The 23,190-nt window shown below is 39.9% G+C and overlaps 1 protein-coding gene across 1 annotated transcript in view; it reads left to right on the plus strand.

Annotated features, from left to right (window-relative positions):
• The first annotated feature begins 14,296 nt into the window (after window positions 1-14,296).
• The window catches only part of LOC139457190 (uncharacterized), a 28,936-nt gene continuing 20,042 nt past the window's right edge, over window positions 14,297-23,190 (plus strand). Inside the window, exons 1-2 of the mRNA XM_071238609.1 lie at window positions 14,297-14,351; window positions 19,561-19,714. Coding sequence (XP_071094710.1) covers window positions 14,297-14,351; window positions 19,561-19,714 — 209 coding nt within the window. The remainder of the gene's footprint in view (window positions 14,352-19,560; window positions 19,715-23,190) is intronic.

Below are 23,190 nucleotides of genomic sequence, written 5' to 3' on the forward strand. Positions count from 1 at the left end.
TCAGAGGTATCAAATCACAATAAACTCCCTCCGAGGACGCTTAGGAATTTCGGCTAAGAAGTCCCTAATGGCATGTGCTTGTCGTACGCGGCGACAAAATGAACCGGGTTGACTGTTTAGCTGACAGTTGAACTGAATGATTGCATGTCATCGTATCCCAATTGTGTGTGTGCCGATGCTCATGATGTCAATAAATGGATAATAAGTTCCATGCTGGATTATGTACCGATATACAAACACAAACATATGTACAGTAAACTACGGTTATAACGAACACGCTTATAACGAACTGACCGATATAACGGACGTTTTGTTTAGTCCCTACCATGTGTTGCATAAATGCTGTATATGTGCTTATAACGAACTACGGTTATTGCGAACTAAAATTAGTAGTCCTTTCGAGTTCGTTATAACCGTAGTTTACTGTGATACATATGTATATAAATTGTCTCTACCATGTGTTTTTCAGCACTGTCCGTGCCCGGGTCTTTCTGTGACGTCGATGTAGACTGTGCCTCCCTTGCAGACTCCCACTGTCACCAAGGCTCCTGTCGCTGTGATATCGGATTCGACAACGACGGCAGTGGTTGTCGTAACCTCACAGGTAATGTATTACCTCCAGGATGAGTTGAGTTTCATGCATCTGTGGCCACTGTTTCAGTTATTGGATTTCTGAAAAGAATTCGATCCTAAGCCTATGCATTACCTGGATGAATGTTTCTCAATGACTGGTTTAGCTTGTCTGGGTTTAATGGTTGATAGACCGCCATGATAGCTCTGAAACACTCAAGCGTTACCAAGAACAGACACTCATGCATTGTGTGTGAACATCGTGTAGAAGGACCTACGCTACCACTACTTTGATACATAAATTGTTTGTTGAACAGGGTTCTCTATCTCTCGTGGGACCACAAGCCTAGTATATTTTCGATGCCATTTGGATCCCTGCTTCTGGTTTATAGATGATTTCATAGAATATAACAAATGTTATATTCGAGATAACACTTTCTGAGTAAAGTACAGATTCTCGAACTTTTTTGGTTGAGTCCCGCCCCGGACCCACACGTCGGTGGCTGAGTCTGGCCATGGGAGCCGTGGCAATTTACACTTGCCAGAGGGGTACTCAAAGTACGTGATCTTGACTACCAGTTGTCGGACTTTCATTTTTGTGGAAGCCTCGATGGCTGAGTGGGTCAGATTGCTGACTTTGTGTACTGGCGATTAGGTGCCTCACTCTGGCAGTGTGGGTTCGAATCCCGGACGGGACGCAACCCCAAAAAGTACGAGAATCTGTACTTTAATCAGAAAGTGTTATCCCCAAAAGGACATTTGTTAAACTTGACCACTTTCTAAATACAATGGTGTGTTCATGGGTTCCTAGAATGCTATGGATTGGAAAGAAGGCTAAACGGGTCTCCAAATCTAAAACAGACAAACCATAATCGCATCTCCTGAGGTTTTCATTTTAGGCAAGTGACAGGCAATGTAACCTGGATCCATCTGTATAATTCCAAGACTAAAGAAGAATCCCGGGAAGAAAAAACATTTCGTGTCGACGTTAAAAGAAGAAGTTTAAAGCAACCAGATCCACAAAGAAATTCTTTTATGAGACCAAGAGCATAATACACATCCGTTATTAACCTTGGGGAACAACTATGAATTGTGACCATTATGTCAACGTTTTGAATAGATTGCCCGAATCTATAAAATAATCTATGAACCGTCTCGGCAAAGTGAGTGAGTGAGTTTGGTGTAACGCCGCTTTTAACAGTATTCCAATTGGCGGCGTGTCAGCTTAACGTGGGAGGAAAGCCCGAAGTGATGCAGGTCTCAGACGTTTACCACTTCGGTGAACCCCACGAACCCGGGTATGGTGCTGACAAACCTAGAAACATAATCGGGGTGAACCGGAATTGGAACCCACAATCATAGGTTTCTTGCGTGCCGAAGGGGCGCAACTCTGCACAGCGAATCTCGGCGCCTTAGACGACTGGGCCACCCGTGACCCCGTCTCGGCATACTTCGATGTGGTGATCTCTTCCTTGGCGTTACTTTGCTCTAAGACTTCGGCCCGATTTCGGTTCTATCGATCCTGTACTCTTGTTGTTGACCTGGGACGTCCTTAGTTTGTTGGTACCAGTTCCAAAGTTCCATTCTAATCACAGACTGTGAACATTCAATTTGTTGGCTACTGCACGCAGACTTCTGCCAGTATTCAACATGCCAATGGCCCGTAAATTCAACATGCCAATGGCCCGTAAACCCTCCGCTTTGCAGACACCGCATCGCTAGTTCATACACAAACAATGAATGAAATCAAGTACGCCCCAACAGTCTGATGTGCAGAATCACTACGATTCCCATTGATAATAAATAGTCCACAGAGATAAATCGACCTTCCGGGAAAGTGTCATTATCAGGAAAGACACCCTATGCACGTGTGGAGCCCTTTTCACCAACGGTCATGCATAGGATATTGGTCGTCAACACTTATCTTTGCCCGAATACTTCGTAATAACGTTTTATGTTTCATGATCCTCCAGTTTTTGACAAGCGTATACATTGTTTTTTTTCAGAATGTACGGTCTTTGGCAACGATTTCGTAACGTACGAAGAACGCGGGACCGATGAGGAATGCCTGGAAGAGATATGGGGAATCTCTCCAGAACTTTGCCAGCAGTCTTGTGTCAATAACTTTCTGTGCCGCTCCGCCGAAATGGACATCGTCATTGACTTGTGCCTCATCATGATGACCACTTGGTTTGAAGCGCCAGAGTCAGAGAGACTTAACTTGACGGATCACGAGTTCTACCAGCGTGGTTGTATCTGGTAGTCAAGTGGAACATAACTGGGGGGTAAATTGGCTGGGAGTGTATCCATTCGTCTACAGGAAATATATTTACTTAAACATTAGTAACCTGACGTGTGAGCTATGAAGACACCGCATTCCATCGATTTAAGTGCGTCTAAGGATCTGTTATGCCGACACTTAAGGTTCCAGGGCTTCAGGGCCAAATCGTAATTTACGGAGTATCAATTTTCAATGTTGTAGTCTACGTGGTGTTTTCACGCATAAGCAGTCACTATATATCGCAAATGTGATTTGAACATTGTAAAACAATAGCTGGATAATGTTTCATACTGGAACCCTTTTTTTTACATAATGTTCACTGCGAAAATTAAATCTATCAGTGAAATAAAACCCATGTACATACTGTACACTGAAGTGTGTGAGGTATCCGTACAAATTACATCCAGCACATTACGAATATGTTTGGCTTCAGTTTGTGTGTACTGAATTATTCATTTCATTGCCACTTTCCTTTCGTCTCAAAAGACAGTGAGTGAGTTGGGTTTAACGCCGCTTTTAACAGTATTCCAGTTATATCACGGCATGCCAGCTTAATGTGGGAGGAAAGCCCGAAGTGATGCAGGTCTCAGACGTTTACCACTTCGGTGAAACCCACGAGCACGGGTATGGTGCTGACAAACCTAGAAACATAATCTGGGCGAACCGGGATTCGAACCCACAATCATAGGTTTCTGGCGTGCCCAAGGGGCGCAACTCTGCACAGCGAATCGCGGCGCCTTAGACGACTGGGCCACCCATGCCCCCCTCAAAAGACAGAGCTATATTATATCTCGTGTGTGAACTCTGGGAGAAGTGGTTTGGTCCCTGACGCAAAATCAGATTAAATTACATATAGACAGAATAGACAGAATATTTAACGATGTTTATCAAAAAGGACGTTTATATAAGATCGTGACGGCGTTAGAATTGATATACCCATAATTATTCATAATATATACACGAACATTCAGCTCAATAACTGAAAATATTTTCAATCTTCAATCTAAATGTCATGGTTAAATCTGAAACCATTGTATTGGGACTTTTTTTTATCTAAATACTCAAATCACGAATCACACCTACAAGTAGGTCACATTATCGTCAACATATATTAATTCTGTTTCAGCTTTTTGGGGTTCCTGAGATGAAGATACTTAAATAAAGTTTAAGACATCAAAAATACTTTTTTTTACTGGCGTAAACAAATCTGAAGCCAATATGTTTAATACCTATGAGTTCAGAGTGCATATAGTTTCTTGAAAGAAGCTTCTCAAAGATATTTGTTTTATTTGAACATATTCTTTATAACGCGCAGACAATTGCGTTGATGTTCTCACAATTGTAATAGTTTCTTTCTTTTAGAGCTGACAAAACATTCTTATGTTTAAAATGGTTGCAAAATAAACCACTTTGAAAACGTTAAAACTCCTCTGGTCTGTACCCATACATTTGGGTGAGTTGCCGGTGCGTGTGGACTGGTATGTGTTCTCTGTTCCTGATGCAAGGGCGTCAAGCTCCATTTTGAGTCCATCTTAACGTGCATGGAACACGGATATTGATGGTGTGTGTCCTTGTCAGTGTGTTGTTTAATGCTGCAATATTCCAGCTACATGACGGCGGTCTGTAAATAATCGAGTCTAGATCAGACAGTCCAGTGATTAATATCATGAGCATCGATCCACGCAATTGGGATCGATGACATGCATCAACCAAAAAAGCGATCCTGACCACCCGATCCCGTTAATCGCCTTCTGCGACAAGCATATGCCTATTCTACCCCGGGTCTTCACAGGTCATGTGTGTCCTTAACAGGGTTTATATACAGTACAAATCTTCCACTCTTTTGTTAAAAAAAGTTCCTCAAAGTGTTTTGTTTTGCCTGCAACATGAACATGGTTATAGGTAACATAATGCAACACAATATTATAAATTATAATGTCTTACTTCTTTGATTGGCATTTAGAAATTGGATAAGAATTTATGGATGAACAACTTCAATTAAGAGCAACTAAAGGCGAGCGTACTGTATAATAACTGACTCCTACTTGGCAACCACACTCTGTAAATCACTTGCTTGATAACGGTGTTAGAACCTACACCGAAACGTCGCTCTTAATTGTAATAAAGAAGTTGTTCATCCATAAATTCTTATCCTTACTTATATTGTCTTAGCTTTGAAGGAAACAGAATACAAATATTGGAAAATATCTGATAATATTTTATTTCACAATCCTTTCATGTGTCGCCGTAGCTGAGGTCAACTGTATATTGCACGTCCCCAAATCACCGGGCGCGGTTTTTATCCCCGATGGTGACACACGTACGCATGCCTACGTGCAACATGGCTATGACTCTGTCACGGACATTATTGGGGATTTCTGGCATTTATTTTAAAGAATATAGTCGTGTGAAAAAGTGTGTTTACAGTGTTTTCACGTTTCTTCTAAACAATTGCTGTCAATGATAACCAATCACCCTAAGATTCACGCGTACGACATGGTACACACGTGCTTGTTTTTAGGATTGTGGTTGTAACGTTTGAAATGCTCAATTAACTTGCAGGTTTGATACCCGAACACGCTTGTCTTATCTATCAACTAAGGTACCGCAGATATAGTTCAGTTAAGTCATTTTAAAAATCGGACGTTTCTATTTTGGCTCCCTACATTTAGCATTACAGCAGTAATAACTGATTTGTTAATATAACGGTCAAGCGATTGGAGGTGGGGTGAAATGGGGTTTAACATGACGTCCATGATTATTGCACTTATATACGTGTGTGTGTTGCTGCTTGTACTAGTACTAATGCTGATTTGTCGTGGTGGCCCACAGAACTATCATGATGCTGTTTAACATGAATACCGCACTTAGACAAAGTATACTGACTCCGAGCATTTTGTTTTACTTTTAGCCCATTAATGCCACATGCACGTCGCTATAAAAGTGTAATAATCTTGTAAGTGATGTTAAACCCCACTTCACCTCACCTGACCCACAGTATACAGACATGAAATAACTTGAATGATCAAACCATACCTTATCGCGTACACATATGATTTATAAACATTTTCATGTTTAAAACAGCAATGACCGTCGTGAATGAAGAGCCTGCATTAAGAACACTGGATCGTACCGACCAGGCAGATCGATATCTACGTCATCAATCCACTCAGAATGGGTGAAAACGTTCTACAAGATGGAATACATTGTCAAGCGGTTTATACTCCTGTTATCAAATGATAAACTATTAATTGAACATAATTATATTCAATTTGCAAACACATTATCATACCATTTCAAATAGTGTCTTCTGTACCTTGGGTTGATTTATTTACCCTTTGGCATATATGTACGATACAGGAAAGGTATTGACAACATCAAGAGCACTGCAGATTCGGACACGTCTTCTGATAATAATACCACACCGATCAAGTGACCACTTTACTCAGCTGAACATCTACAACAACTCCATACAAACTTATCCTAAGATTACTCAAGAGAAAATCAATGATCTTTGTTTCATCCCTTCCCTAAGGCAAATACTGGTAGGAACAAGACAAGGTTTATTGTCTGCACCCTTGGACGGACAAGGATCTACAGATATCAAAACGAGGTGTCAGTATAGACTTTCTTGGGATAGACGACGTTGACGTGTTAGTGTTCATCAGCAGTAAAAGTGAAATCTCCAGAAGCTACATAAATCCTGTCAATCTAATAACGATTCATACGATTTCGGGGGAATATCAACTTGAACTCGAAGCATCCTTTATGATATGTCCTCTTCTAAACTCATGTCACTAAGGAGATAAATCTGCTGTGTTTTGAAATTTGATGTAGTCCCACTGTAGAATAGATACCTCTTTATTTTAATTTTGAACCGAGTGCTTTAGTGGGACTACATCAACTTTCAAAACACAGTAGGTTTATCTCAATTCTACCATGACGGCAACAACGCTTTGAAAACGGCGCTCTCTGGCAACGCTTAACAACACAGGCACACAGGTCCGCAATCTTAGAACATTCCGAAAAGTGGTCACATGTAGTTATATAGGTAACAATTATTACTGAAGTTCAAGTTTAAAAACACTATAGGCGTGAGTAGTTCAAAATAAGTGTTCAAAACACATAGTTTTTCAAAAGAAGTTGACAAATAACACTCCAAACTTAGTCCAAACACAGATAAACTGCTGTCCAATACGTTTGATGCTAATGACACGAAATAAATGAAGAAATTATAAGCGACAAGATGCTTCGTGGTATTGAAGAATCAACTAGGACAGTGTTGTAACGAACTCGTGTTATTCCGGGACAAACCGAATAGCGACTCGTGCCCCTCTCATGGTCATATTTGCGACCGGGTTCCGTCTTAGTGCAAACGGGCATAGCCAAAACATTTGTCAACTCGTTGCGTAATGGTTAACATATATTTCTCCATATATTATATATGTATCAGATGCAATTTAAAGCACATCGGGACATGCGGAATTATACAGTATGATTTAACACATGTAACTGTGTCTTGGGTATATTTTTAGATGCAAGACATATGTAAAATCAAAAAAATATTCCTGATGGATTCTTTGACGAAGAACGTGAAATCATGCGCGCATTCTGATTGGTTTGTCGTATTTCCGTATATAACATTCATCGATAGGGGGACGAGTCTTCTTGCAGGTTACGGAAAGGGGCGAGTGGTGACGAATGTATGCCACGATTTGGTATACTAATATCAGATTTCGTGCGTGCAACCGTTACTCAAAGTTCACGTCAGAACGACCTTTAATCCGACCAATCAGAGCGTCGCCCACGAGATCGTTTACCTAAATGCACAGTTCTTGGAATTGCTACAAGTGTCATTCTCAGCACGAGAACTGACAGGTGATTTGTAGAAGGAAAAAAACTGCTGATTCTCCCGGGAGAAATATGTCGTCGAATGTATCTACTTTTGTTTTCCTATCGGAGCAACCGATTGACCCGTGAAGATCCGGGGTAGAATAGGTCTTCAGCAACCCATGCTTGCCGTAAAAGGCGATAATGCTTGTCGTAAGAGGCGACTAACAGGATCAGGTGATCAGGCTCGCTGGCTTGGTTGATGAATGTCATCATATCCCAATTGCGTGGATCGATGCTCATGTTATCACTGGATTGTCTGGACCAGACTCGATTATAAACAGACAGCCGTCATATAGCTGGAGTATTGCTGAGTGCGGCGTTAAACAACAAACAAACAAACATCACAACCGACACAACCCTCTCTCTCCATATCTCTCCCCTTTTATGCCTGATTTTTTAGGGAATATAACCAAACTTAAAAGGGGGATAAATATCAACGATACCGAAAACACACTTACGTAGGTGAAACATCCCGCCCAATCAACACCAGAATCAAAGAGCATAAAACCTCCACCATCAAATCCGACTGCAAATCAGCCATCTCGGACCATATCATCAACTGTCCCAATCACATCATCAACTGGGACAACGTCCAAATCCTCGCCAACAACCTCCATGACACCAAAAGAAAACTAACAGAAGCAGTCCACATTCGCCGCCACAAGCCATCAATCAACAGAGATCAAGGCTATTTCATCCCATCCGCCTACTATGAACTCATCAACCAATAATCACCTGTTAATTGGCTTCATGCCCCCATTGGCTTCTAGCTATGTGTTTTCTGTCCATCGTGTTGTGATAGCATAATCCCTTTGTTGTCACACCTACCTATGTTATCCCACTCATGTATGCCCTTGTTGTTACTGTTAATCCTCTACTGTTAATCCTCCACTTGCTATATATATTTTGCACTATGTCCCTCATTCAGTCTTGCTTGACAACGGTATAAGGATCTCTACCGAAACGTCGCCTTTCACAGTATTAAAGAAGTTGTTATCCATAAAAATATTGTGTCTATCTTACCGAAAACACACTTTGACGGTATGCTGATGATACCGAATCATTTTAGATGGAACAGAATCAAGCCTCGCAGCTGCTTTAGGTTAATGTAGTTAAACTAAGGCAATTTGGTTTGGTACAATGATAAATAGGAAAGTTAGATTATGTGAACATAAAAATAGATTGGCATATACCAGTTTGTCTATTTGGATGCGGTGTGTTACACATATTGGACCCCTCTGGTATGTTTGCAGGCACTTGTTTAACCATGGACATCCTCCAAGAGAGACTCTGCATTCTCTGTAAGCAAACATGTGTAATATTCAAAATATGGAAAAAAAGCTTTTATGTTTAATCACTGTATTTAGTTTTGCTTTTATGTGTTGCGATACCCCTCTCCATCAAAATCTGACAAACCCCAGTGAACCCCAAAAATAAAGTATGATTAGGTTCAATCAGATATCAGCTTTCGGAAATAATTTCGTTATTACCCTGGCGTGTTAATTCTAACAAATGAAACCCACATAGAACACACATGTTCCCTTGATAGTCTATATGTCATAGGGCTAAGGAAAGGTTTAATGCATAAATGTTCGCAACATATTGAACGCGGCCTTTATTGTTTTCCATTCCGAACTGCCCACGACCATGTACATAGTATGTTGAGGTTAGCAGAGTTGCATATTTGTTTTTGATGGCGACAATTTCTCATTTCATTGTACGATTCCGATTGTATCAGAAGAATGTGATAATACCAGGTGCTCGAAATAGGCGAGTCTTAAAAAAACACGGGAACATGTCAAAATAGGGAATTGCACCGAGCATCATTATTGTCACATATGCATCTAATTTGGAAGAGCCCTGGACACGTTTACCGAAGAACAGTTTTGAAAGCTTAAGTTAGACCTTGAATGCTGTAACCTTAGTCAAGAGACTTTTGAGTAAGAGTCGTATGACGCTCTTCGAAATTGGTATAAAGAGCATGCTCGATTGTACCTCCAAAGTTATAAATGTAGACACCAATGGCTTGAAGTTGAAGTCGTCTCTCTTGTCATACAGTCTTGTGGAGAATGTTTTCTTTTGAATCATCTGAACCTTTATGCATAGATCTAATCATGAAACAGATTAGTCGGTGAGTCGCCTCTAGTTCTAGTTCAGGTGGATGGGAAATAGCTTTTTGATGGTAAGTGATTTCTGATCGTTGATGTACCCGAAGCTTAAGTTAAACTTCTTGGTCACCTTCCCTTGTTTTTCCAATCCGAGCAGAAATTCCGATTCGTATGTATAAAATAAGCGAGAAGGGGAGCACAACATGGGGACGCCTACGTCTTGCCTAAATGTCTTACCCTCAAATGTTACGTAGATGTTATCAATGAGTAAGTCCAGCATATCAAAGATTATTTTCTCAGCATAATGCACATGGCACTTGCTTTAATTTTTGACAAATTGACCTGAACCTCTGAAGACAGATATGCAACTGTATCTATGGTCACCACGTTTTGTAACTGTAGCCCCATTGATCCTGGAATGAAGCTTTTCCTTGAATTTGTCACTTAGGATAGTATTTGTTCAGTTGAAAAATCCAATGTTTTGACATAACTGAACATGGTTCTTTACTTAGATTATAAAACGTCAAGCAAATCCAATGAGTTTTTGAGAATCCTAATGATATTAAATCCACTTTTCTCGGATACTTTCTGTTTCTGTGATTATGAAGAAGGTATTTGTTTAATGTATCAAGGATTATAATTATTCTTTGAGTCTGTGGATTTGGTGGTACATTTGTTGGACCAAACAATAATCCTCTTTGTAAGGATCTTTAGGGAGCTTTTGAATCCAGTACAAAAGGGAAATGGACATGTTTTCAGGTTTTAGAGTCAAGCCAAAAGTTGATGGTGCTGATTCATGGTTTGGGCAGTTTTCTCCCTCAGTGAAAATACTTGCCTTTTGTGAGACATCATTTGTTATGCCACTCATACCAAGTTCTTTGGTCAAACAGTGACAGTTGTGATGCTAATATATGGGACGCTGTCAGTGGGAACAACCAATAAATTCTCATGTTGGGTAGCCAGATTTTGGATAACAGCTGGTTTGGACAGAATGGGTTTATTACAATTCTTTTTCCTCTTTTTCAGTTTTGCATTCTGCCAATAACATCCCTCATGGACTTAGCCAACTCTGAAAGACATGCAACATTCTCTTCATGCTCATATTTTAGCATATGCTTCACCAGCATCCCAATAGGAAAGAGACCGCTCAAGACACTTTGATCCGTTAATCTCATCAATCAGCATTACACGTACAGCTTAACAGTTTCATAGTTGCCCATTACCTATTGTGTGTGTTTGTGTGAGTGTGCGTGCGTGAATGCGTGTGTGTGTGTGTCTGTGTTTGTGTGTGTGTGTGTGTGTGTGTCTGTGTGTGTGTGTGTAAACGTCAACAGCTAAATAGTTTCATACTTGCCTATTATAAATAGTGTGTGAGTGTGTGTATGTGTGAGTGCGTGTGCGTGTGTTTGTGTGAGTGCGTGTGCGTGTGTTTGTGTGTGTGTGTGTGTGTGTGTGTGTATGTGTGTGTGTGTAAACGTCAACAGCTTAAAAGTTTCGTTCTTTTCCTATCACATATTGTGTTTGTCGCGTGTGTGTGTGTCGCGTGAGTTTGTGTGTGCGTGTATGTGTTTGTGTCTGTGTATGTGTGTCTACAGCTCAAAAGATTCATACTTGCCTATAACATATTGTGTGTGTGTGTGTCGCGTGAGTGTGTGTGCGTGTGTCTATTTCTGCACGCGAGCATGTATCTGTATTTGTGCGTGCGTGCGTGAGTGTGTCTGTGTTTGTGCGTGCGTACCTCAACACCAGAGAGCAACCAACCATGGCTGACCATCCGTCGAAACAGACTACCGGGCGCAAAAGGAGCGGAAATACAGCGATGACGCCATGGCTTGCACAACAACTTATCAAATACTCTGTGATATATATCTAGTATATATTGTATTAATAATGTTTTTGTTTATTTCGCTGCTGAGATTCGTGATTTATCTTATCATTGATCCTGGGTCAGATCGTTCGATACGTCTGGAATATAACTAATTGCGGCATGAAGTGTCATTTACTTATTCATTCGCAAATGCAATATTGAGACAAATCAGGAAGGAAATAACATTATCATTTGTAAGAATATAATGTTGGACGACTAGAAGTGTCTTGTAGAAGCGTCAGTGTTCGCCGAACTGTAATTGGAGAGCTGTGGTATAAATTAGCTAAATATGATTTCAGTTACATCAGTGTTTATCAGATTAAATCGGAAAGTGACACAAGTACGGCCCAGGAATCCGTTGGTAAGATTCCAATCAATACGGATCCTGACAAGGCTACGGGAGGCAACCGCAAAGTAAAAATTGTTTTTAGAAGGTAAACACATGCAATATGTGTTTAGATCTAAGATGTGTTTAACTCCTAAACTGAATGAACACTTGGTATGTTTTATCTAGGCCCAAACCATGCAATTCGATATCGTCTTACAGCCTTCACACCTAAACCAAATATCACAATACTAAGGTTTGTGTTTTCTGAACCCTTTTGTTACACATTTTGAAACTGTTACGCCCAACAATAAGCTCCGTTCGTTATTAGTCCCCAGCTCGGTTCGGGTGAAGATAAATGTTCAATACATCTAAGGTGAGGTGAGATGAAATTGGGTTTAACGTCGCGTCCAAGATTATTGCACTTATTTAGCGACTTGCATGCATGTATGTGTGTGTTGCTGCTTGTACTAGTCCGGACTGATGCCGATTTATAGTGCTAGCACACTTATATACCATGCCGCAGTTTAACATGAATACCCCACTCAGACACAGTATACTGACGCCGAGCCGACCAGTCCATGTTTAAGCCCCTTAATGCCGAGAGCCAGACAGGGTAACAACAAGTACCATCTTTTAACGTCTGTTGGTATGACGCGGCCGGGGATCGAACCCCAGACCTTCCGCTCTCCGGGCGGACGCGCTACCACTAGACCACGGAGGCGGTCTAAAACTAATAAATCAATATGTAACTCTTACGCACTGAGTGCAAGTTGACACAGGCTGATAAGAACGAACCAAGGACTACAGGCGTGCAATCTGCAGCCTGGCTTACCCAAGATTAAATGCAGTGTACTTCAGTTATAGTGATACGTTGTCTTCACAAGGATCGATTTTACTTTTGCAATAAATCTTCTTTCAAAACCGGACTGACAGGTTCTTGTTTAGTTGTTTCCGGGGTGGATTTCGGGGGAGAAGGTTTTTACCTCTGAGTAAATTCAGACGTAAATGTGAAGTAGTTGGTTTAACAATCTCTCTCACGTTGTCTCTGTACATACATTTTGGAGATTTAATGGAACAGAAAAGTAGATGAGAATGTACGTCCTGCATGTATTCAGGTGATCACATATTCCTAATTGGGCACTGTTGTCTAAGCCGCCGCTATTCGCTGTGTAGAGTTGTGCTCCTATCGCACGCCGGTTATATTTCTAGGTTTGTCAGCACCATACCCGTGCTCGTGGGTTTCGTCTGAGACCTGCATCACTTCAGGCTTTCCTCCCACGTAAAGCTGACATTAACTGGTATTGTCTCATTTACAAAAAAAAAACTTGTGTGAAAATTGCGAACACGAAAAACGTTTGAGAATTAAAAAAAATGACTTCATATAAAACAACAACTCAGAGTTACATGTTCTCATCTTGGCGTCTCAGAGATCCTTATATCATGAATCCACAAAGTTATTAATGTCCAAAACCAACCGCGTGTGTGAAAACAAATCACCCCATGAGACAGATATATTATCTTTTCAAGTGTCCTGTGCAGGCGTATATAGAGCTTAACGAAAGACAAATTGACCGAAAAATATCTCTTGGATATAAATGTTAAGAACTTCCGAACACCACTATCCCCTTTCAGATGTAGTTCTCATGACCTACTAATAGAAAAGGGCAGACATTAAGAGATATCAAAGGAAAACAGATTTTGTAAATATTGTACTTGCCAAGAGACAGAAAATGAATACCATTTTTTGGTAGTCTGTCCATTGTATGCAAATATCAGAAAAGAATACATACATACATATTTTTATCTGAATCCTAGAATAGACAAATTTTATATCCTCATGTCATCTCAAAATGAAACAGTCACAAAATATCTTTCAATGTATATATATCATGCAATGAACATCAGATCCTCTGCATTATAGATGTGATATTTTGTTACGATATATGTAATTCCGATCGCACCCATTGCTACTGTACGTATATATGTACTGTAGGCCTATGGCCTTTTCAGTACTTGAAATAAAGATTGATTGACTAAGAACGAAAGACAAATTTGTCACATAATAAAACTCCTGGTTAAAGTGTCTTCTACATGAATCACTTGTCAGGCTTTTATATAAGCGTCGACCCGGAAGTTAAATACTCCAGTAGAGATAAAGCGTCCCTGGTTGGCAAACTGAGGTTCGAATATACTAGAAGGGACATGTCAGGATAATATACTCCATATCTACTACGTGGTGTGCGGCCATGATGGAGAAGAGGATAGCGACTCACATGGTGTTTCTCGCTACGTTGATTGTTAGTGGTACGTGTCTTGTTTATGAACCTCACATGACATGTGTTTAGTCGTACGTTTCAATAGTTTAGTCCACCTGTGATAAACGCATTATTTTGAACGTGAGTCAGTGAGTGATGTCATTACACCTACCATTCACACAATTCGTGACATGAGACAGCGGCATGTAAAAAAACAATGCTTTCATTGGTTTCTTTGAATGAATGGCCTCTAAATGCCGTTTCATGTATATGTGTGTGCATTGCTTGGTTTTATAATTGAAATAACAAGCACCACGTCAGGCGACAAACGACACGCGTTAGCTCTTCCCCAGTGTGGACCCGGGGTAGAATATGTCCACAGCACTCCGTTGCTTGTCGTACGAGGCGACAAAATTGGGCAGCCCGTTTGCCGTGGGTTGCGCCCCTATGTCTGTGGAGGACGGGATTCTGGTGGTTGAGGGCACTGGAGCCAGGAACAGTGTTCCTTTTGCCCAACACACCACTTTGACCCTAACTTCACCTAGACTGGTGGTAGAATGGGTCCGATTCTATCAATCGGCCCTTCACGCCATACCCTGTGCATGGAACACTTGATAATGTAGACTTACCTTATCACACAGGTTTTGATCAATATATATGATAACCTTGATTGTGTAAAATAAAATATTGCAGAGAGTCCTATGCCAGAAGGCGGTGTCTCATGGGCCAAACTAGTGATACGGACCGGTGAATTCTGTGTTTTTTTGGGAAAATGCCACGGGCCGAATCAACCTGACATTCTTCCTTTTATTAACGACAGCTATTCATGTCTTTATTTCTGAGGTATAACGTCCATGTATCCCTGGTGTTGCAGTTTGGCTTCCACTGTGGCACCCTCCCTGTTGACACTCCATGGTGGGTGGGGAGCAGGGTTGTTGAAACTTCTTTCTCTCATTATGAATAGCCCACAACACACTGGTTCTCGTAGCAAACACAAGAGAAGACATGTTGAAGTAGATGATATTTCATCTTCTGATGATGAATCTTCTCCAACCAACAGTGACTCATGTATGGAAAACTGTAAGAGATGACTCAGACTTTGTGTATGTAAATTACATAGCATTTCTAAGCTCAAGTCATAAGTTTGCGAAATGCTACTTGGAGAATGAAGAGCATGAAAGAAGCATGACCATAGGACTACTAACGTGCGCATGCGCTTGACCTTATGATATTATGCATGCGCACGGACAGCGTCTAAAACGCGAGAACGCGAGATCGCGAGATCGCGAGAAAATGAAATGTTGCATTCTCGCGTTCTCGCGATTTCGTGTTTTTGTGGCCTAATTTGACAAGTCGAGATTGCGAGATTGCGAGATTTTGCATCATGTTCAAATGTCGCATTCTCGCGTTGTCGACTTTTGACAAAAATGGCTATGTACCAAAAACACGAGAATGCGAGATCGCGAGAACGCGAGATTTTGACCAAATCTCGCGTTCTCGCGATCTCGCATTCTCGTGTTTTTGGCATATTTACCTCGTTTCCGAAGGTCGAGATCGCGAGAATGTCCCTTACAGTATTCCATACTCATGGCCAAGATTTCTAGTCGTAGAAGGCATTGATGGTGTGCCTCTCAAGATCAACCCTTTTGTAGTTGCAAAGGCTGTTCAAGGATTTTGTGGTGACGTTAAAAACGTCACTCGTCTCCGGTCTGGTTCTCTCTTGGCAAAACTCTTGCTAAAAATTCTTCATCGACAAATTATATACCTGAATTTCAGAAATATCAGAAACAACAGGAAAAGAAGATAAAGTTAATTTTGATTTTTCTAATAATGGTGAAGACTACAACGAAGTATTTATATTACATGAGCTACATACCGCTCTTGAGCAAGCCCATGATACTGCTACGGGTGATGATAATATCCATTATAATTACTGAAGCATTTGCCTGAATCATGTCTTGAAACACTTTTAAATATTTTTGACCAAATATTGACTTAAGGGAATTTCCCTTCTTCGTGGCATAATGCCATTGAAGTCCCCATACCAAAATTACTAATATTCAGTGTGGCTTCCGCAAAAACAGAAGTACTATTGATTCTATTTAGTACGATTAGAATCCTTTGTTAAAAATTCTATTGTTAATAAACAACACGTACCTGTAGTGTCAATTTTCTTTGATCTTGAGAAAGGATATGATACTGCCTGGTAGCATGGCATTTTAACGGATTTACATGTTTTTGGCTTGAGAGGTCGTTTACCTCATTTCATATCTCAGTTCTTAATTATAACAGACAGGCAATTTCAAGTCTGAGTGGGTACAACCCTGTCTGACCATTATAATCAGGATCAGGGTGTCCCACAAGGCAGTATTTTGTCTGTCACTTTAACTAGTATTAAAATAAATAGTCTGTCCAAGGTTTTGAGTGATTCAGTAGATGGATCACTGTTGTGAATGATTTTAATATATCTTGTCGTGGTAAAAATATGCATACCATAGAGAGGCTGTTACAAATCTGTCTCAATAAAATTCATAAGTGGTCTCTCGAAAACGGGTTTAAATTTTCTAAATCTAAAACTAACTGTATACACTTCTGCAGGAAATATAAGCCGCATAAGGACCCTTAAATAGTTTTGAATGGCACCCCTATCAAAGTTGTAAGGGAGGCCAAATGCTTGGGACTCATCTTTGATAGCCATTTAACTTTTTTACCACACATTAAATCACTTAAAGCTAAAGGCACTCGATTTGTTAAAAGTTGTGTCTAATTCAAAGTTGGGAGGGGATCAGACAACACTCCTAAAGTTATATGTCACTGATCCGTTCAAGCTTGACTACGGCTCCATCGTATATGGTGGAGTCTGCAAAAGTAATTTACAAAAACTAGATACTATACGTCATCAGGGCATGAGGCTTTGCCCTGGAGCCTTTAGAACGTCTCCCATTCACAGTCTGTATGTGGAGGCGGATGAACCTTCTCTTAAACAACGCCTTCTAAAGGTATCTTTACAGTACATCACTAAATGATATTCTAATAAGTCAAATCCAGCTTTTGCATGCATATTCAGTCCTCTCTACGAAGATCTTTACAATAAGAAATCAACATTCACTCCACCACACGCAATCAGAATAAAATCTGCAATATCAGCTTCTATATATTAAACTCCAAGATATAGCTCCTACTCAACTTTTTTTTATCTCCTTAGCAAATGGTAAAGCCAGAGGTAGACCTTACATTAACAAAACTAAAGAAATCAGATACTAACCAATTAATTTACCAACAAGAATACCATCAATTAAGAAACACTTACGACAATTATGAATCTATATTTACAGATGGATCCAAGGATGGTGGCGCAGTTGCTAGTGCCACTGTCATTGGATCCAGGACAGTGTCTTCACGATTACCTGACAACAGTTCCATATTCACAGCAGAAGCAAACGCCATTTTTACAGCACTTAAATATATCAGTAATCAATCAAAACACAATCAATTCATTATTTGTTCTGATTCACTTTCGTTCCTTCAGGCGATTAAAAATATGTCTTCAAAGACAATATGACATCGTTTTTTTGTTGGTTACCAAGCCATGTCGGTATCTTGGTAACACAATGGCTGATGCTGCTGCAAAAGCAGCACTCAACAAATCTCTGACACCACTTCTTATCCCATACAGTGATTATAAACCTATAATTAGATCTTACATCCGGGATCTAATGCCAAAGAAGTGGGACACCCAAGTAGGTATTAATACCTTACATGAAATTAAACCAAATACTGGTTACACCTACTTGGGTCAGTCCAGATTTGAAGAGGTCATTATGCGACGATGTCGTAATGGCCATTCCAGATATACCCATGAGTATTTGTTAAAATGTGAGGATCCTCCGTTTTGTATCCCTTGTGATTAAAGAATCACGGTCAAGCATGACAGTAGACTGTCGTGCTTGCCTATATTGATTTTTCCATCACAAGGGATAAATATTTCAGTGTAAAAACAGCGAAGGACCTTTTTAGTAAAGTTAATTATCTTTTAATACTATGTTTTTTAAAAGAAATAGAACTTATTCATACATTTTGATGTATTTACTGTATTGTTTTAAAAATTGGTTAGTGCTAATTCATAACTTAGATTGTTAGTGGCTGTACCCTCGAGAGGGGTTGAACTAGCGTAAAATTATTGTCCCCCTAAGAGGGTATGTAAGTCCCACATCATTCGAAGTATTTATATGCACGCCAGAATTTTAAAACGTAGAATTTTTGTCATTTCAATATTCTTCTTAACTGGTAAAATATCGCCAGGGTCCATGCAGGAAGCAAAGGCACTGATAGTCCCCATGGTCCCTGGTATAGTGATCTCCCTGTAGTTACTGATGATCTCTAGCCCATTTTTATATTGTGTTTTTAATTGTTTTTGCTTTTAAATGTTCCTCAACGAGTTTTAAATAGACTCTGTGATATTTTAGTTATTGTCCCGTCCTTTGATGACAGGTTTTTATAAAGTTTAGATATATGTGTTAATAATGTATTACTACTCGTCACGATATGGTTGAATTATTGCCGATGTGACGTTAAATATTAACTCACCCACCCACCCACCCACCCACCCACCAACCCACCCACTCACTCACTCACTCACTCACTCACTCACTCACTCAGGCGACAAACAACAACGAGAAAGCGTCTGTTACGATCTTCAGGCATGATTTATTAGTTTTTGTTCTTTTTGGAGTGGAGAAAGGTAATATCTCATTTTATCTTACCAAACATCATGGTGAGGTTATGTATGTCGCGATAGGAATTTATTAAATCACAATAAAGCTCAAGTATTGACACACTCAATCACGAATGCAGCTAGATATGAAACACTGTACTCAACAAGCCCTATTTACACATATCCCGCTATCTACCAGGAAGCTCCACAGTTAAAAAAGAAAGAAAGTGATCACACCGTAAGCCGTCCGACCTGGATCAGTGGGTGTTGTAAGGCGTCTACCGTCGCCCATAACCAGCCACGAATCTGTACTACTTTGTATTCGATATGGCGAAGTGGATAACAGCTCATATACTACTCCTGGCATGTATTTCTCTCAGTGGTCGGTTGAACGCCAAAGTTATATATATTTACAGCTTGAATATTTCACATATGTACTTAATAATAAACAAATATATTGTTCTGGCGTTTGTAGCTGGAAACATGTGTCCAACATGTGAAATACCAGGACGAATTTGTTTAATATTGCCAAATCCTTTTAAAGTTTCAGTGTCTGGCCAGACAATCCGACTGGTGTCCCCTCTGAACAACGGTGTTGGGAGAATTGAGGTGTTCTATAACGGTACATGGGGCACCGTTTGTGACGATGGCTTTGGGGCAGATGAAGCCAAGGTGGCCTGCAGACAACTGGGACGATAGTAAGACCACATATGTACAAAAGTCATCGTATATTTACAGCCGTCGCACACCAGGAATATTAATGTTAAACAAGTACTAAACGAAACAAACAATACACATATATATATATATATATATATATATATATATATATATATATACATACATACATACATACATACATACATACATACATACATACATACATACACACACACACATACATGTGTGTGTGTGTGTTTGTGTGTGTGTGTGTGTTTGTTTGTGTGTGTGTGTGTGTGTGTGTGTGTGTGTGTGTGTGTGTGTGTGTGTGTGTAGAATAAAGCACAGTAGAGTTCTAACTCTCAGGCACAATATAGTAGTAATTAAATAAGTGGAGTAAGATTGAACACAGTTTTAATTGGCTACCGCTTTCAACTTGTACCACGTACGAGTCTCATCAGGCCATAACTGAATAACGGACATGAAGTAGTAACATATAGTTACGTGACGCCATAACATTTAGGAGAACTATGACGTCACAATACCAAGGTGACAATGGACAAATAACTTACACCGTTACATTTAACTTAGGCGCGTATTTATAAATGAAAAAGTTGCTCTTTTTGAAACAATGTAGGTTCATGATCAAAATTGAGCTTATCTATATGGCTGGCTTCGTAGAGTAAAAGCTATGTCGAAATAACAAAAGCTGGCCCATGTTTGCACATTACTGTGAAGGTACTAATACGATGACGAGATATGCGAGGGTACCAGGGCAAACGTAAACCTCCCTAACATATAAAACTAGTTCAATATACTGGTGTAGGTTGGGTAGATATGACAATAGTAGGACACCCTGTCATAATCGTAGTTGTATGATGTACTGAGGTTGGTTTAGTAGATGTGACAATGATAGCACACCATGTCATAATCGTAGTTGTATGATGTACTGAGGTAGGTTTGGTAGATGTGACAATAGTAGGACACCATGTCATAATCGTAGTTGTATGATGTACTGAGGTAGATTTGGTATATATGACAAAGATAGCAGACCATGTGCATAATCGTAGTTGTATGATGAACTGAGGTAGGTTTGGTAGATATGACAATAGTAGTGAGTGAGTGAGTATGGTTTTACGCCGCTTGTAGCAATATTCCAGCAATATCACGGCGGGGGATACCAGAAATGGGCTTCACACATTGTACCCATGTCGGGAATCGAACCCGGGTCTTCGGCGTGACGAGCGAACGCTTCAACCACTAGGCTACCCGACCGCCCCAATATGACAATAGTAGGACACCCTGTCATAATCGTAGTTGTATGATGTACTGAGGTTGGTTTAGTAGATGTGACAATGATAGCACACCATGTCATAATCGTAGTTGTATGATGTACTGAGGAAGGTTTGGTAGATGTGACAATAGTAGGACACCCTGTCATAATCGTAGTTGTATGATGTACTGAGGTTGGTTTAGTAGATGTGACAATGATAGCACACCATGTCATAATCGTAGTTGTATGATGTACTGAGGTAGGTTTGGTAGATGTGACAATAGTAGGACACCAGGTCATAATCGTAGTTGTATGATGTACTGAGGAAGGTTTGGTAGATGTGACAATAGTAGGACACCATGTCTTAATCGTAGTTGTATGATGTACTGAGGTAGGTTTGGTAGATGTGACAATAGTAGGACACCATGTCATAATCGTAGTTGTATGATGTACTGAGGAAGGTTTGGTAGATGTGACAATAGTAGGACACCATGTCATAATCGTAGTTGTATGATGTACTGAGGTAGGTGTGGTAGATGTGACAATAGTAGGACACCATGTCATAATCGTAGTTGTATGATGTACTGAGGAAGGTTTGGTAGATGTGACAATAGTAGGACACCGTGTCTTAATCGTAGTTGTATGATGTACTGAGGTAGGTTTGGTAGATGTGACAATAGTAGGACACCATGTCTTAATCGTAGTTGTATGATGTACTGAGGTAGGTTTGATAGATATGACAATAGTAGGACACCGTGTAATAATCGCAGTTGTATGATATACTGAGGAAGGTTTGTTAGATATGACAATAGTAGGACACCATGTGCATAATGGCAGTTGTATTATATACTGAGGTAGGTTTGATAGATATGACAATAGTAGGACACCATGTGCATAATGGTAGTTGTATTATATACTGAGGTAGGGATCGGTAGATATGACAATAGTAGGACACCATGTCAGAATCGTAGTTGTATGATATACTTAGGTAGGTTTGATAGATATGACAATAGTAGGACACCGTGTAATAATCGCAGTTGTATGATATACTGAGGAAGGTTTGGTAGATGTGACAATAGTAGGACACCATGTCATAATCGTAGTTGTATGATGTACTGAGGAAGGTTTGGTAGATGTGACAATAGTAGGACACCATGTCTTAATCGTAGTTGTATGATGTACTGAGGTAGGTGTGGTAGATGTGACAATAGTAGGACACCATGTCATAATCGTAGTTGTATGATGTACTGAGGAAGGTTTGGTAGATGTGACAATAGTAGGACACCATGTCTTAATCGTAGTTGTATGATGTACTGAGGTAGGTGTGGTAGATGTGACAATAGTAGGACACCATGTCATAATCGTAGTTGTATGATGTACTGAGGAAGGTTTGGTAGATGTGACAATAGTAGGACACCGTGTCTTAATCGTAGTTGTATGATGTACTGAGGTAGGTTTGGTAGATGTGACAATAGTAGGACACCATGTCTTAATCGTAGTTGTATGATGTACTGAGGTAGGTTTGATAGATATGACAATAGTAGGACACCGTGTAATAATCGCAGTTGTATGATATACTGAGGAAGGTTTGTTAGATATGACAATAGTAGGACACCATGTGCATAATGGCAGTTGTATTATATACTGAGGTAGGTTTGATAGATATGACAATAGTAGGACACCATGTGCATAATGGTAGTTGTATTATATACTGAGGTAGGGATCGGTAGATATGACAATAGTAGGACACCATGTCAGAATCGTAGTTGTATGATATACTTAGGTAGGTTTGATAGATATGACAATAGTAGGACACCGTGTAATAATCGCAGTTGTATGATATACTGAGGACGGTTTGGTAGATATGACAATAGTAGGACACCATGTGCATAATGGCAGTTGTATTATATACTGAGGTAGGTTTGATAGATATGACAATAGTAGGACACCATGTGCATAATGGTAGTTGTATGATATACTGAGGTAGGTTTGGTAGATATGACAATAGTAGGACACCATCTCATTATCGTAGTTGTATCATGTACTGAGGTAGGTTTGGTATATATGTTAATAGTAGGACACGTTAAAATATTACTTATACGACGTACATAGGGCTAGACAATAACTATCAGTAACATCTCTACACACTACAATATTACTTGTAGGATGTGTTTGTGAAGTAATCGGGACAGCAGTTGGGCATCAAGCTATGATAGTATCTATTGGGTGTGAGGTGAGGTA

The sequence above is a fragment of the Haliotis cracherodii genome, unplaced genomic scaffold (genome assembly GCF_022045235.1).
Source record: "Haliotis cracherodii isolate W230 unplaced genomic scaffold, xgHalCrac1.p SCAF_12, whole genome shotgun sequence".
NCBI lineage: Eukaryota > Metazoa > Mollusca > Gastropoda > Lepetellida > Haliotidae > Haliotis > Haliotis cracherodii.